Below are 15,052 nucleotides of genomic sequence, written 5' to 3' on the forward strand. Positions count from 1 at the left end.
TGTGGACCTGTGCCCTTAGAGTTGCACTCTAAAAATCCAATTTTTCTTCCTCGCTTCTGTTTTTTCTCATTTTCATTCTAGCTGCAAATAAATGGCTGAAACTAGACATCCAGACCTGAGCTTCCTCCTTGAGTCTGTAGCCAGCCTAGAGAAACAGTTCTGAAACGCATGAGCAAGGAGAATGCTAGTCATGCTGAAAGCAGCCTTAATACATCCTGGAGGAGCGTTGACCCCAGGGTGCTCATTAGGGACCTGCCAACAGAGTGGGTTATGGCGATGAACAAAGCAAAAACATAACCAGCATGCATAAAACAGTACAGTAGATTCTTTGCAGGTAATAAATTACTATTAATCTTGCTGTGTCACTACATTTTCAGTACAGTGATTGTTTCCTAAACATTGTCAGCAACTTGCAACCACAGGTTCATTCTAACTCTATTACAAATTCTTGGGTAAATATTCTCACATTTATATGTCAACTCAAGGCTACCAAGAATGAAATGAAACCAAAGAATGCATTTTGTGTCCTAAAAGATATACAGCAACTGTTCATCACTCATCTGGATCAGGCAATCGTTACATGATCAGCACTTCTCCAAACCAGTAGTCTCACTGAAGGCATTGTCCCAGCAGCTCAGAGATTTCAAACTTCCCTAAGGATTGAGAAGTTTGAACCTTCAATTTATTTGTCTGACCAAACAGGAAAAATTAAATAAAAAGGGCAGGTATTCCAGACTTGTACTGATGACAGCTGTTTCAGGAAACACACTCCTCACTTGGTAATCTACAGTTCTAGGACAGGCTATATATCATGAGGAAATGTGATCACATCTCCTCAAAACTGACATCAAAGTAGTCATTAAGAAGATGGAATAGATGAAGGATAAATATTAGAGACCCAAAGTGTACACTAGCAGAGAAAATTTGGTCCATAGGTCCAGGGTCCCAGAGTCTGCAATACCACACAGGAAAGGGCTAAACACCAAGCTAAAAAAAGGAACATTAGAAATAACACAAATCACAGAATGACGTCAAATAGCCTTTCAGTCACCAGGCAGCGCTGGGAACTGAATGAATCAACATGCAAACTGCTTCATACATGAGGTGGGAGACAAAGGAGAAGAGGCATTAAGGGCTGGCCTGAGAAAGGCAGTAATGTATGTGAAAATGAATGCAGTCCCACTGCCAAACTCACAAAAAGCATCTTTTGTCTTGTTTTGGGATGTTCTTAAATTAGAATGCAATCCCATACCTTTATCTACTTCCAACTCTTAACAGATAGTTGCAGTAATAATTGCTCAGATTCTACGTGAGATTAGCACATGAGTAAATAGCACAGTTCAAAATTTATTAAATGGAGGTAGAGAATTTAGTAAAATAGGCAAACATTATTTGCACCATTAATGAAAACTTGACAGTAGATAAATAAGAAGAGGAATGATGTTAAATTAAAATAAACCAAATTAAAATATCTGTCCATTATCCATTTGATGGTTCAGTACACTATTTCAACCATGTGACATGATCTGAAAAGAAGTGAGAGAAAAGGAAAATCAAGAGGATTTTGCAAATGGAAAGAAAATAGTAGGCTTCAAAAAAAAAAAAAGGGCTAAGTAGCAAACACTTAGGGAAGGGTTAAAAAAACAGAAAGGTATTGAGGAAATTAAAAAGGTCACTGAGGCAAGACTTTCTTATCACGAAGAGGTAATTAAATAAGGTAATTAAAATGGGTCAAGATAGGGGCTAAAAGTGTAACAGATACCAAGCTACGATTAGGGCTGATGAATACAGGAAAGACAGGACAAGGAATGTGTGTACACAGCACACAAACTGTACATCCAGCAAAAACAGAGTGGCTGGAAGAGCAGCTAGTAGAAAATCAGCCTGTCATTTAAACCTGGGGGCAGATGTGAACCCAAGCGGATTATATGCTTGGTTTCCTGGGGTGGATTTTCCTTTTTCCCTGCAATGTGTGTGCCTTCCCCTCCTCCCCCCCCCCCCTCCCCCCCCCCCCGCTAGCTGGCACCTTGGAAATTCTGCTGAAGGACACTAACGGATCAGAGAAACCATGGTGGTTGGCAGTAAAATAGGACATGCTTGTTTTTCTGTGTTGTCTCTATCAAATAGTTCTGAGATGGTCTCAGTAGTAGGCAGTCAGTTCTCCATATTTTAGACAAAAGCAGAGTTGACCTGAACACAGCCAAGAGGTTGCTGAAATTAGGGTCAATTAAGAATGAGGAGATGGACGGTGAGTCCAGGAGGACGGGCATGTGACTGAAGTTCCTTTGGCCCAAGGCAACTCTAGTGTATTCACATAAACTCTCAGGGAATTCCTGGGAATCCCAGGGAAATTAGATGGATTTTACGGAAAACAAGTGAAAATGTGTCAGAAACTGAATGCTAAAGCAGATCTTGAAGTCAGCAGTTAGAGCAATACCTAACTGATGTGGGAGTGCAGACTGGTCCAGATGGCTTAACTAGGCTGTAAACAAAGCACTGAATCTCAAACATGGCTATCTCCAATCTTATTCTGCACTTAATAATTTTTATATTTTTCCTTTAATTTTTTAAAAAATAGTAATTTATCCCTATTACTATAACAAGGAGCCTAAAGCAATGAATTAGGATTTTCAAAATTCCTGTAAAATATACATAACTTTAAAATTACATATATAATACCCTGATGCAAACCTTAAAAAATCCTATCTAGACTGTTCTCCACTTAACTGGTAAAGCACCTGATACGAAAACTGCCTGACTCTATTCCCACTTAGGTCATTTATTTCAGGTGGGATTCCACTAATTTCAGAGATGTTAACTCTGATTTACATCACTGTGTGTGACAGCAGAATCACATCCACTGTACCTTCCATAGAGAATCCTCCATTTCCTGAACAAACTCTATTGAGGCACAATTTTTGCTACATTTAATGAAACGGCTAAATGAAGTAATGTTTTATCTTAGCGAACAATATTTTATCTTAATTAAAACACCTGGAGATTCTGAAGCTCTGATGAATGAATGGATCTGTAACAGCTTCTTACCCAGTCTCTATGTCTTCTTCCTGTGTTTTATATATCTTAAGCAGACATTTGAAAGACTGTACCTCTGATTTCTACCTCAGCATCTTACAAATTTGACGATCTTCACATAATTTACTCCACTTTTATATCAGCTTGATATCAGAAGCAGGAATTTACTGCTTCAGCACATAAAAGTTTTGTTTTGGCAATTTTCTTGGTTTATCAGAATTACTACCAAGAAGTAAAACCTCTTGTAACACTAGTCAGTAGCCATCTTTTTGCGTGTGTCTAGGGACTAGCAGGAAGGAAGAAAAATGTTTTATTTTTCCCTTTGAAAATTAGATCTTCTTTTGATTTCAACTCCTTAGGGATCCATTCCACATTTCTGATGAGTGACAGTGTTTTGCAGCATGGTCATCCACAGTAACACAAAAACACATGACTATAGGAACTGGGTCATCCTTGGGGTTAAATTGAAAAATGGATCCAACAAAACCGCCAGCAAAATTCACTAGGTTCAGCAGGAACTTCTTGGCAGCTCTTACCCAGAAGTATCTATTAGTAACAGTTACTCTTTGCCAGCAGCTAGACTTCTTAATCTCATTGACTAGGTCAGATTTCAAGGCTATTCAATTCGTTGTTTTAGAGTCAAATGACATTCTGTCATAACTGTTCATACATTATACCCTTTGCATACTGTCTTCATCTCTTAAGTCGTAGAAGCATATCCTTTGAAACCATCACATCTTATTTTACCAGTTGCCACATGGACTTACCTCACTTATTAGCTGCTAGAGTAGTAAGAATGATAACAATAAGACAGTTAATATAGCTTTCAGTCATTTTTCAGCAAAACCAACCTATTTCAGAAATATTTTATTTTGGATATTATCTCCAGAGACATTTATTTAACAGCAGGATCTGCTTCAGGGCCTCAGCTGGGACCTTCATGCCCAACAGAAGGGGATATTAACTGCATCGCAGCAGGTGCAGGCTGTAAGCTTAAAAACATCTTATCTGGTGGCCTTTAGAATTTGTTTGTTTCAGAGTTTTGACATTCACTTATTCTTTATTGCTGAACCATGGTATTTCTACAACAAGTTCACCTTCCTGCGATGATCCCTCTCTTTCAGGAATCAAATACTGCATGTGGTATATGGTATCTGGCTTGCATAAAGGCATCCTTGTGCCTGTTGACAGTCAGGAAGGTGACAGCAAACAAAATGAATTATGTTGGGGAGGGAAGAAGATTTCAGAAGATAAATCACCTCCATTGACAGGCATCTCAGAAAACATTTAGAGTGGACAGAAGGACATCATGGAAAGAATAGCAGCTGGAAGTGAAACAAGGCTGTGTTGGTCTATTGTCTCATTCCTCAAATGTCCTGCAAACTTTCCCTGAAGACCAAGAGGTATTTACCCAACCTTGTGATGACAGCTGCAAAATCAACCAACCTGCAGTTTCACTTGTTCTTTTTAACCTCCGACTTCACGGTCCTGTCCAAATTCAACCACCTTAATAAGCTTTACTTTGTAAGCTTGAATTTATTTCAGATTCAAGCACCTTTCTCTCCTTATTGTCTATCCTTAATTTCCTTGCAATGTACAAACTTACCCCAGGAATCTCTGTAAGGTAAAACAGGGCCAATACACTTAGGTGGAGAATTTTGCCTGGTATCATATTATACAGTATTATATTCCACAGTTTTTATTTCACGTGGGCCTTCAAAATATAGTTTGGGTGTCTTTCTTAGACCGAGCAAGCCCCCACCCTTCCCTGCCTTCTTACCAATAAGCCCCGAGTAAGCAAGGAGGCAGTCAGCATAGTTCTCCTTCAGACAGCTACTAACAGACCGTGACTCAGGCTGGCAGTTTGTGAAGAAATCTGCAAGGCGAGATCTGCAACATGAAGAAAAATGCATATCTTTAAAAATCAAGCCTGAAGGCATTCTTACCTTTTACACTCTTTTTATTTTTGGACAAGGCTTAATATTCTTTAACTTAAATATATACTGGACGCATTTCAGCTGATGAAAGTCTCTTTCTAAGAGGCATCTCTTTCCAGAATCCATTTTTGAAGTCAGAACAAAAAAGTGTAAGAAAACAGTAAAAAGGGACAGAACAACAGGGAAATGCCTGCCCTTTAATAAAAGAAATGCTCTGCATTTCCATGCCAAAAAAAAGACAAAGACCAATTTTATCATACGAGCAGTCATTTTGTCTGGATCTGAACTCTAACTGGAATCTGTTATTCTACAGATTCAGAACACAGTTTCTGCTGTTTTACTGATTACACAAAACTGTATGTTTGTGCTCACAGAGTCCTCTTACTACATGACTTGAGGCAGGACCTGCTTTGGTACTGCCCTGAGTTTCCAGGGGATGGGCTTACCCCTGGCTCTGGACTGGCCTGCAGAATCAGCTGGCTGAACTGGGGTAGCAGGCAAATCCAGATGGCATGGTCTCCACAGCCCCCCGGAGCCATGGTACTGAGAATCTATTTGTTCTTGTAAAATGTGCATTTATTTGAAGGCTACAGTATTGAACCCAAGGCTGAGAAGAAGGGAATGTGTGCTCTGCATCGAATTCTGCTGCTGAATGGCCGTATTATCTTCACTTACCTCAGTTACCCCATGTCCAAGAGCTGGAGAGCACTACTTACTTATAGAAAGTGCTTTAAGACTAGGACCGAAGCTGTATTGCAATTAGCAGATTACGACTATGTTGGAAAACAAAAAAAAAGGACTAGCAGCCAGGAACTCTTCTGTTATTTGCGCTTTAAAGGCCACATAATGCTCCCATACAGGTCTGTAAAATTTAAGAGGCATCACCGAGGTGCGTCAAGGTCCCACACCCTACAGCCGCTCTCCTGCCCATCTTGGCCTGCTCTCTTCAGCTCCACTAGTGCTTTCACTTAGACTTGCAAACTTGGAGCAGCGACTTTTGTTTATCTATAAAGTGTCATTTAGACCTTTATCTTCATGAAAAGAATTATTTAACCTCCCTACTTCGATCTTCTGTGAAAAAGGGATGAAAATGTTCTTTTGCATGTAACAACTCACAGTGATGTTTCAGGATCAGGTGCGTAATCTTTGCAAAGCCCTCTCAAAATCAGAATAGTATAATCTATGCATTTTCAGCGCTGCTCTAACGTTATGTAGATTTGCAATACAAATGCTCTTTTTTAGTTTTGCAATAAAAACACAGACGTTAGCAGAAACAAGTGATTTGCAAGTGATTTACTTTATTTGTTTACATACTCCAGAGACTAATTATCTTTGTTTTCTTTATTGTTTTACCTATCTCAGAATGGGATTGGATGTACATCATTAATTGGTCTGACGGCAGTGATGGGCAAACTTCAAAAGGTTCACAGGCTTAGTTTGAGAAAGCATCCTATAAATAGACTGTATGCAAACTGTACCTGAATTTATCTGAGCTATTCTCATGACCTCTTCTTAGTTCCATCCCTCGCTAACTGTACTGACACCAGCAAATCCATGGTTTTCTTTAAACCACAGTCAACTGTAAGCTTTTCACTCCCTCCCTTCCCTTATTTAACCATTTGACCTTGAGATGGACATCTGTACCCAGTTGCCTTAATAGTTTTAAAAAGTCAAGCTCTCTACCGACCCTTCAAGATACCCTATATGTATACATAAATTTCTGAATTTCTATAAAATCTCTGCTTTGCTGGTGAATATATGCTGTACCTACCAGGGGACAGGCTGAGAAGAAATGGATTCCAAGGTATGGGAAGGGATAAATAGCAGCACCATGAAGAAAATCTGGGCAAGGAAACCCTATGTCACTGCAGTGATTCCTCTCTCAGCTGATAATTAAGATAGTGGCTTGGATCCAGCTGCCTGAGCAACTGGGAACAAAGGCAGTTGACAGTTTCTAAGGTTTTTACAAATTCTACTAATACCTGGATGAAGTCTGTTTTAGGACAGAAGAGAGCCTATTACATCTAGCTAGTATGAAAAACCTTTGCCGTGGTAGAAGGAGCAAGCCTGCTCTATGTGCAGTATTTTTGTGTTTCTAAAACAAAGTAGCTCCTCAGATTTAAATTTCATTATTTATGTGACCATAAATAAATCTTTCTGGAGCTGCAATTATATGATCAGCACCTTGAAAATCCTGAAAACATTTCTTGCAATCATTTCATCATTCTTAAATGTCCAGTTCTCCCTTAGATTATTAGGTGCATTGGTCCAGAGATCATTTAATACATTCCTCTTCTCTAAATGTTTTTAAGGACTGATAACTATGGAATAATACCAGTCATTTACTACCCAGTCTGCTTAAAGCATTTATTTGTTGTAAACCCTAAAGGAGGCTAAAAATTGCTCTGCTGATCTCTTTCGCATACAGCTTGATTTCTATGTTAATTTCTGAAGAATTTTTGTGGTCATAAAAGGTAATGATCTGACAATGTTGCACATTTAGGTTGTCATAAGCCAAATATAGTTCAGATAGCTCTGGTCCGAGCATTACTGGTCATCATCACACACCTCCTCCCTAGTGAGTCATGCAAACTTCATGCTATCGAAGTTCTCACTCTCTCCTGAGCTGTTAACTACACCTGATATTCATGTGGATTCATTTCCACTGGAGATAAAGTTAAGGCCAGCAAATAAAAACAGAGACAGACCTCCATCTGCCATAGAGTAACTCCATCATTTTCAGTGAAGATCTGCTGATTAATGCTCACTGAAGATCTAGCCCCAAACATTTCCAGTATAGTGGCACTGATGAAAGCGTGCTCATCAGCAATACCAAAACAGTGGTACTGCTATTTATCTAGAGAGAGACAAATTAGCCTAATTAGGAAACATATTATCATTTATCCTTAAGTATTGCACATGATATTAAGAACTGTTTGGGTAAAAGAGACAATCCTTTTAGGTATTGCTGAAAAAGAGCAATCAGATGGTAGCAGTCCTATAAAAATATTCATACTGTGTTAACTGAGCGTTCCTTCAGTAGGAAGCAACTTGTGGGTAGTAACTGGTGGATAAGTGTCTAACCCACGACCGAGCAGTTTGGTAATCTAGAGGACAAACAAGCTTGCAACATGTGTGCCTTAAAGTGTGCATGATTTTACATGTGCAATGTACATATATGTATCTATTTGCTAGATGGCTGGAGAGAGGCAGGCAGTTTTATGTTGTACATAACATGTAGCAGGACCACATTTAAAAGGAACTACTAATTTCTTTTTCTGTTGAAGAATCACAAATCCTCTTTGTGCACAGCAGCATTAATGATTTTTTCCCTTCCCTTGCATAACAAAAAGGAACTGAAGAGAACCACACAGAAATCTTCTTCCCTGGAAGAAAAAAAAAATCCTCTCTTTGTACAGCAAAAACCCCACAAATTAAATGCGTCCTATCTTAGCCCTGGAAAATCTCCTTAAAGTAGACTGCAGATCTTCTGGAAAGCGTACGTTAAATATTTTGTATACCCCTCACTGAAAAAATAAGAATAATCCTATTGGCAAATTCAAAGAAAATCTGCTCAAACAACAAACAGTCTTTCTGAGAAGAAGAGAAAAAAATCCCAAACCTGCTATTCTCTAATGCTTTGTATTAGCACCAGTAAAATCATTTGTAACAGTTAAAAATACAGAGAAAACAAAGTTAATTTGTTTTCCTTATGATAGTGGCTTTTCAAATACTCAGCAGGATAAATCAAAACTTTCAAATTTTGCTTACAAATAAGCTTTGTTTATAGCAGTATTGTGTTTAATCTGCATATAATTTTTGAGGCAATTTAATTTTATATAGCACAGCCTGCTGTGTAGGCAACATTGATTAGGTTTTCACTATTTTTTATTCTCAAGGTTTTGTAAAAGTTCTTTGATGTTCTGAAATTATATTTATCAGTTCTCCCTCTTTAAAGTTGATCAGCTCAGCTTCAGTACTCGTGCAATATTTAAAAGCATGATATAAATGATGAAGTTGCAGAAAATTTCTAAAACTGTATTTTTAGTTTGGATCGGGTGTAAATCATAGCCTACTGGAAAGCAGCTCTACGAACCAGATGCATGAGCCCTCCCCAGGAAGTACCCCTACTGCTTGGTGGGCAGGTGTTGATTTCTCTTCTTTTTTTCTCTCTGGCTGTATGCATCTTGAATTGCTGGTACACGGGGGCTGAGCTGAGAGAGAGAGAGAGAGATCTTCTCTCCTAGCCTTGTCTTTGCATTGGTGATCTTCAGACCAAGAAAGAGATTGAATCCGGATCTCCCGCTGACTGCACACACGTACGCTGTGATGTCCAAGTGAGTGGTTACAACTACTTGCCCTGTTAGTGAATGCAGGGAGTGACGGCTGCTGTCCTCTGCGCTCACCTCAGTGATGTTGGGTGAAGACTGGACATGCTCACTACCACCTCTCTTTACATTGCAGCTTGTGTTTAGGTACCTATTTATGGCTCGACAGCAGTAACATAAAGAGTACATAAATGCCAAAGCTGAGTGACTGGGGGGACTACACTGATTAGTCAAAGCTGCTCTAGTGTCTAGACACCATTTGGCAGACACAGTATAGTCACATAAGGGAAGTGCTGCATCAATATTCAAAACAGCAAAGAAGTATAAACCTGACACCGAAAAAATTCAGACTAAGTCAATGAATATGTGTCATAGTGATAAATGACACCATTACAGAAAAAAACCAAGCCAAAATACTTGTTCTTCTTTTGTGGGGTCAAATGCAGTATCTTCATCTGTAGCTACATATAGCTCCCGTATAGCTTAGGTGGTGCTATTTCTGCCAGGATGCAATAGTGGCAAGAGGGGTTGATATGTGGCCAAACTAATGGCTTCATTGTTGGCGGAGCTTTTCATTTTCTCTTTGTTTCATAAACACAGAGTGAGTGGGCAGCGAGAAAATGAGGCAAAGGCTACATAAGAAACTCTATCAACCAGTGAGCCGAAAAAAGCCTCAGAGCAGCTCCATCACAAGAGAGATGACCCTCCCAGCACCTAGTAATATAGCTTTGACCCTTTTTTTTAATTAAAAGACACTAGAGCTGTGTAATACTAATACATCTCATACCTCCTTAGTTATGTACACACACCACTGAGCACCTGTGAGCAACTACAAATTTTGACAGTTTGTTTTAAATGGTCATTTTTACATATATTTATTAAACGGCAACTCCATCAATTTTTTTCATCAAAAGGGTTAGTTTTTCTTTGGTTGCTACCCTCCTTCTCTAACAATGACAGTGTCTGGGCCCTGAGGACCCTAATGTCCCTGCCCACCCCCGGGGCTTTCCCTACCCAGCCTATGGCCCAGGACCCCATTCCAGCCCCCCAAGGCCTCGGTCCCTGCCCCAGTGATGCTGTAGGACCTCGGTCTCCAGCCCCTCGCAGCCTTGCCCTGCCCAGCCACGGGCCCCACTGAGCCAGGTCCACCCACGGGCTGATGTCCCAGCTCGTCCCCAGGGAGGTGCCTGATGCCCAGGGCTGCCCACAGCTGCCCCGCTCCCTGGCTGGGGTGGTGGGACAAGCCCTGCCTGCAAGGTCCTGCCCTGCCTGTCCCAGGGGGGTCCCCACAGACCCCAGGGAGCCCCTAGCCCATGCTGCGCCCTGACACACAGGTCAGCATTTGTACCTTTTGGGAAGTGGGAAGGAAGGGTAAAAAAGTACAGATCTGATGGCAGACCATTTGGGTCCCAAGACCTGAATATTGAAAGCAGTTTCTCTCACATGAGCTGATCCAAATCTTTTGCAACACTGGCAGAAACCATTACAGGATCTTGGACCCCAAACACCAGCTATTTGAGAGAGCTTTTTTTTAATCTGGTTTTGTTCTGTTTTGTTATTTTAAATGACTGGCAGCCTAAGCCTGAGCAAATATTTGATTCTGGATTCGATTTATCTCTAAAAATTGTGTTGTTCATCTGGAAGTAAAATACAGACAATCCCCAATTATACAGAGGCAGCCTATTTGGATTGTAGAATAACTGGATACAGAAACAAACACCAGAGACCACACAAGATTCATTCAGATGCCTTCTAGCATCACGAATGCTTGCTCAGAGCATCAGGCACAGACATGACAGTCCACCAAAGCTGGTTCCTCCAGTTGAGCACCCATACTCGACCCAAACTGGCTAGCTGACTGTCTGTACCGTGTTCCCCACCATGTCTGCCAGTACTTATGTTATCCAGGCTTTTTGTTTACCAGGGACCTTCTAGACATCTAGTACCCCAGATAAAGGAGAGCTAACTATTAGAAATTCAGTCATGCAAAATTAAAAATATTTCCACCTATGCATATCTGTATTTTAAAATTAACAGTACAAAACAAACATTGTATTCTATTCTTCTATTAACAAAACTAATTTTTCTGAGTAACAAGTGCTCTAAAAAAACCATGCCCCACACCCATGTTCTATTGCTGTATTTTATGCAAAGCAAAATAAAGTTATATACCTTTTCTGTTAATATTATCCTTTTCCCTTGCTCATGTCATCTGCTAGAGACCTGTTAGATCTTTTTACACAATGTCTGCTACAGAAAATCAAAAGAACTTAACAAAACACTAATTTCATATTTTATCAATGTTAGTTAAATCCTCTAAATGACTCAAGATCATGCATGAGAGTAATTTTAATTTAATGCATAGGTCTCCTTTGGGTTTAAGGAAAACTACTAAGCCCAAATGTGATTCTAAACAAGTATGATTTATTTGCAATTGGGTAACATAAATATTTTTATACTACTGACCTTTTGTGTAATAAAACCCATTTTGAAAAATACGGTGCAAATCCTGAGCACAAGGTAATGCAATAAAGAATTAGAACAGTGATTCTCAGATGCAGTGACAGAAAACAGAATTTTCCCTTTCTGTTTGCAAAAAAATTACCTCACATCATTTTTTAGAGGCCTGTTTGAGAGAACATCTGGAAAGCATTCCACAGGAAATCAAACCTATATTAAATATGTTTTGCGGGGCTCTGTTTCCTTGCATTGACTTTAAGCATGCATAACGTGTTTCTGTCTTCTCAGCTGCAAAGAAAACACTTCTCTGAGAATCTTCTACAAAATGATAGGCTGAACTGTCAGTCTGTGATTTCCATCAGGGGATGTTGGTAAGATTTCTATTTAGTCTATCTGTCTTTGTACTAAAGCTCTCCAATAACATGAACAAATCCACTAGCTGCTTTCCGAGTACTGTGAATTTGTATATTTTCATTTTATTTCCTTTATGCTGTTTAATTTGAAGCTTCTAAATATAAATGACTGTCACGTTTAAAGAGGTCCAAGCCTCAGAGTGTCTCTTGATAGCATGTTACTCAGGAAAGAACTAGTGCATTACAGATAGACTTGTTCTCACTTCATTAGCTGGGCAGACAGGAGTGTCTTTGAATTACAGGCTGGAAACCTAAGAAAATCATTGTCACTCTCAAAAAACAAGCCAAAGAAATTAGTGCCACTGCAGATCCTTGAGTGTGCCACTGGATGCTTAGGTGTTTATTAACAACTGTATCGTGAGTGCACACTGAAAGGATGTGGTTCCAAGTACTCGAGAAAGACGTCCATGACAATAATATTCTCTGTAACCGCTTGAATAAACTATAATAGAATATTGCTGGCTCAAGCATGAAACTGTTGTGGAGTTTGGAGACTGAAAATAATCTAAAAAGTCCAATACAAGTTCTCTCTTTACCGGAAAAGTTTCTGTTGGCAGATGCACTGGATCATAAGGTTTCCTAAGGTTACTGTAGGGATGCTTTTTGCATAGGAAAATCCCTCAGTGGCACTGTGGTAAGTGTGGTGGCATTCCTGAGGGGAACAGCTCCTTGTCCCTTTGTCCTGGCTGAAGGAAAGAAAAGGTGCCCAGCATGTCCTTGCACTCAATCGTGCAGGGTCTGTAGGCAGCCAGCATAGCTGAAACTCATCCTGAAGCTACTCTAAAAACTGTTCTGACTTCAGGAGTAAGACAACAAATATAAAATCAGAACTAGAGCAGATAAAAGCAGATTAGAGCCTCTTTCATGTGAACCCTTTTTTTCCATGCACAAAACAAGCCCCATCAAACAGCAAGTCAAAAAGTTCTGGCACTAGCAAACCAATATAGCATTGATCTTATTCAATATGTTTTACTTGCTTTTAGAAGCTATATGGATATATAATGCTAGTACAAAAAGCACTGATTTGTAGTATAAGACTGGAAAATAAACCATTTTTACCAGTTAAGGATGATGTGGCTGTCTTAAGAGGGTTTTTTTGTCTCTACTATCAAAAAACCTGAACACGGCCACCGAGGCTGAGAGTTGACAGCCTGTGATATATCCAGATGTTTACAGAAGTTGCTCTGAAAGACATTGTCCGTTTTGAAGAATATTTTGCAATGCTGCATGATGGCCAGTTACTGAGATGTATCTCCAGCATTTCACAATGCCTAATTAGAAAAGGGAGCATCGTAACTGAGAGGACAACCACTCTAATTTATGCTTGAATTGGAACAAAAGAAGGTGAACTGAACATTCAAACGATACGGTCAAGTTTTAATTTAACAGAGGTCTTAGTCATATGTGCTTTATAATAGAAAGCTCGCTGTAATGGTTTATAGAATGTGCTTGAACAAATATAGTGTAAGCACAAACATGTGAATGTAAGGTCATCTATTAATAATCTTAGGCAAGGGTCACAGTCAACTCACACAGAAAATCTATATTCAACAGTAAACACATACCAGAAAACTTTTTCTGTGTCCCTTGTTTTAAAGCCAGCAGATAATCGAAGCATAGGAAAGAACCACCACCTCTGCCGAGAAGTCTTTGCGGCTACTGGTACATTTACATCTGGCTTCCACTTAACAGTAGTTACTCCATCAGTAACATCATGGTAGTGCTTAAAACATAATGAAAGCAATGCAATTTCTATTCAGTAAACGTTAAAATGCTAAAATTTGAAAATATGTATGTGGCTGTCACTTGCTTTCTTGAGAAACAAAGTTTTATTTTTAGTTCCAGTTACATTTTCTTGCAGCTATTTTAATAGATGAACTGCCACCAGAAATATTCTCTCACTGGGGCCTGATGTAGACTGATATAAATAACCTTTAGAAAGTCCAGCATAATGGAATGGTAAAATCAGTTGACATTCTTTTAATTAGCACTGCCTGAAGATTTACCTACACAGAACAGGAATAGCCAAATTCATCCCTGGAATAAATCCACTGAAGTCACTGATGTCAGAGGAAGCATAGTGGGAATGGACTTGGTATAATAGCTCTGTTATTCACATTAAACATACAGCAGCTTCTTGCCTGTAGCATATACATGGTTTGAGGTAGATGAGAAAACATTTTGATTTATTAAAGAAAATGCTACTGTGTGATAGATACACCCTTTCTTTGCCCCAGAAACAGCAAGTTAGCCAAATGTCACTGGGTGTACATTAAAAGGGATCAAAAATCTTCTCTTCACCAGATTTAACAGATTAGTGGGTGGAAACTACTCATGCAAACTGGTGGATGCTAAACTCCTGCTCTCTACAAAAATCTCTCAACTAACAATTCAACAAATCAGCGGTAGCAGTATTCTTACTGGAACCCCATCCAGCAAAGCAATTAAGTGCTTGCTCAACCGTAAGAACATGAGCAGCTCCAAATTTAGATCTCTATTAAAGTTTAATGCCAAATTTAACTTTCCTGGATTTCAATATTTTTGACTAAACATGGGTGAAACTGCTTCATTAATATATGTAGTTTAATCTTTCCCCCGTGATAAATGAACAAAACAAAATGGGTCACATTTGCCCTGCTGTAAGCCCCTTCCTGGCTCATCTTTCTAATCTGTAGTCTTTTTATTTCTTGTATTATACAGGCAGTTTTCCTTTCTCACTTAGAATAACAAAACACGCCTTTTCAGACAAAATGATACACAGAGATGAAGGACCACATTTGGATGATACAAATGCCCCCAAGTTCTTAGAGCTAAAGTTTACTGGTGGCTGTAAGTACTTCAGCCCACTGAATCGTTTTGGCTAAAACCGGACTGACACGGA

At 39.4% G+C, this 15,052-nt stretch overlaps 1 protein-coding gene across 1 annotated transcript in view; it reads right to left on the minus strand.

Annotated features, from left to right (window-relative positions):
* GFRA1 (GDNF family receptor alpha 1) overlaps positions 1 to 15,052 on the minus strand; it is a 151,661-nt gene that overhangs the window by 33,806 nt on the left and 102,803 nt on the right. Inside the window, exon 5 of the mRNA XM_076339092.1 lies at positions 4,814 to 4,923. Coding sequence (XP_076195207.1) covers positions 4,814 to 4,923 — 110 coding nt within the window. The remainder of the gene's footprint in view (positions 1 to 4,813; positions 4,924 to 15,052) is intronic.

Source organism: Aptenodytes patagonicus, chromosome 5 (genome assembly GCF_965638725.1).
Source record: "Aptenodytes patagonicus chromosome 5, bAptPat1.pri.cur, whole genome shotgun sequence".
In the NCBI taxonomy this organism is placed as follows: Eukaryota; Metazoa; Chordata; class Aves; order Sphenisciformes; family Spheniscidae; genus Aptenodytes; species Aptenodytes patagonicus.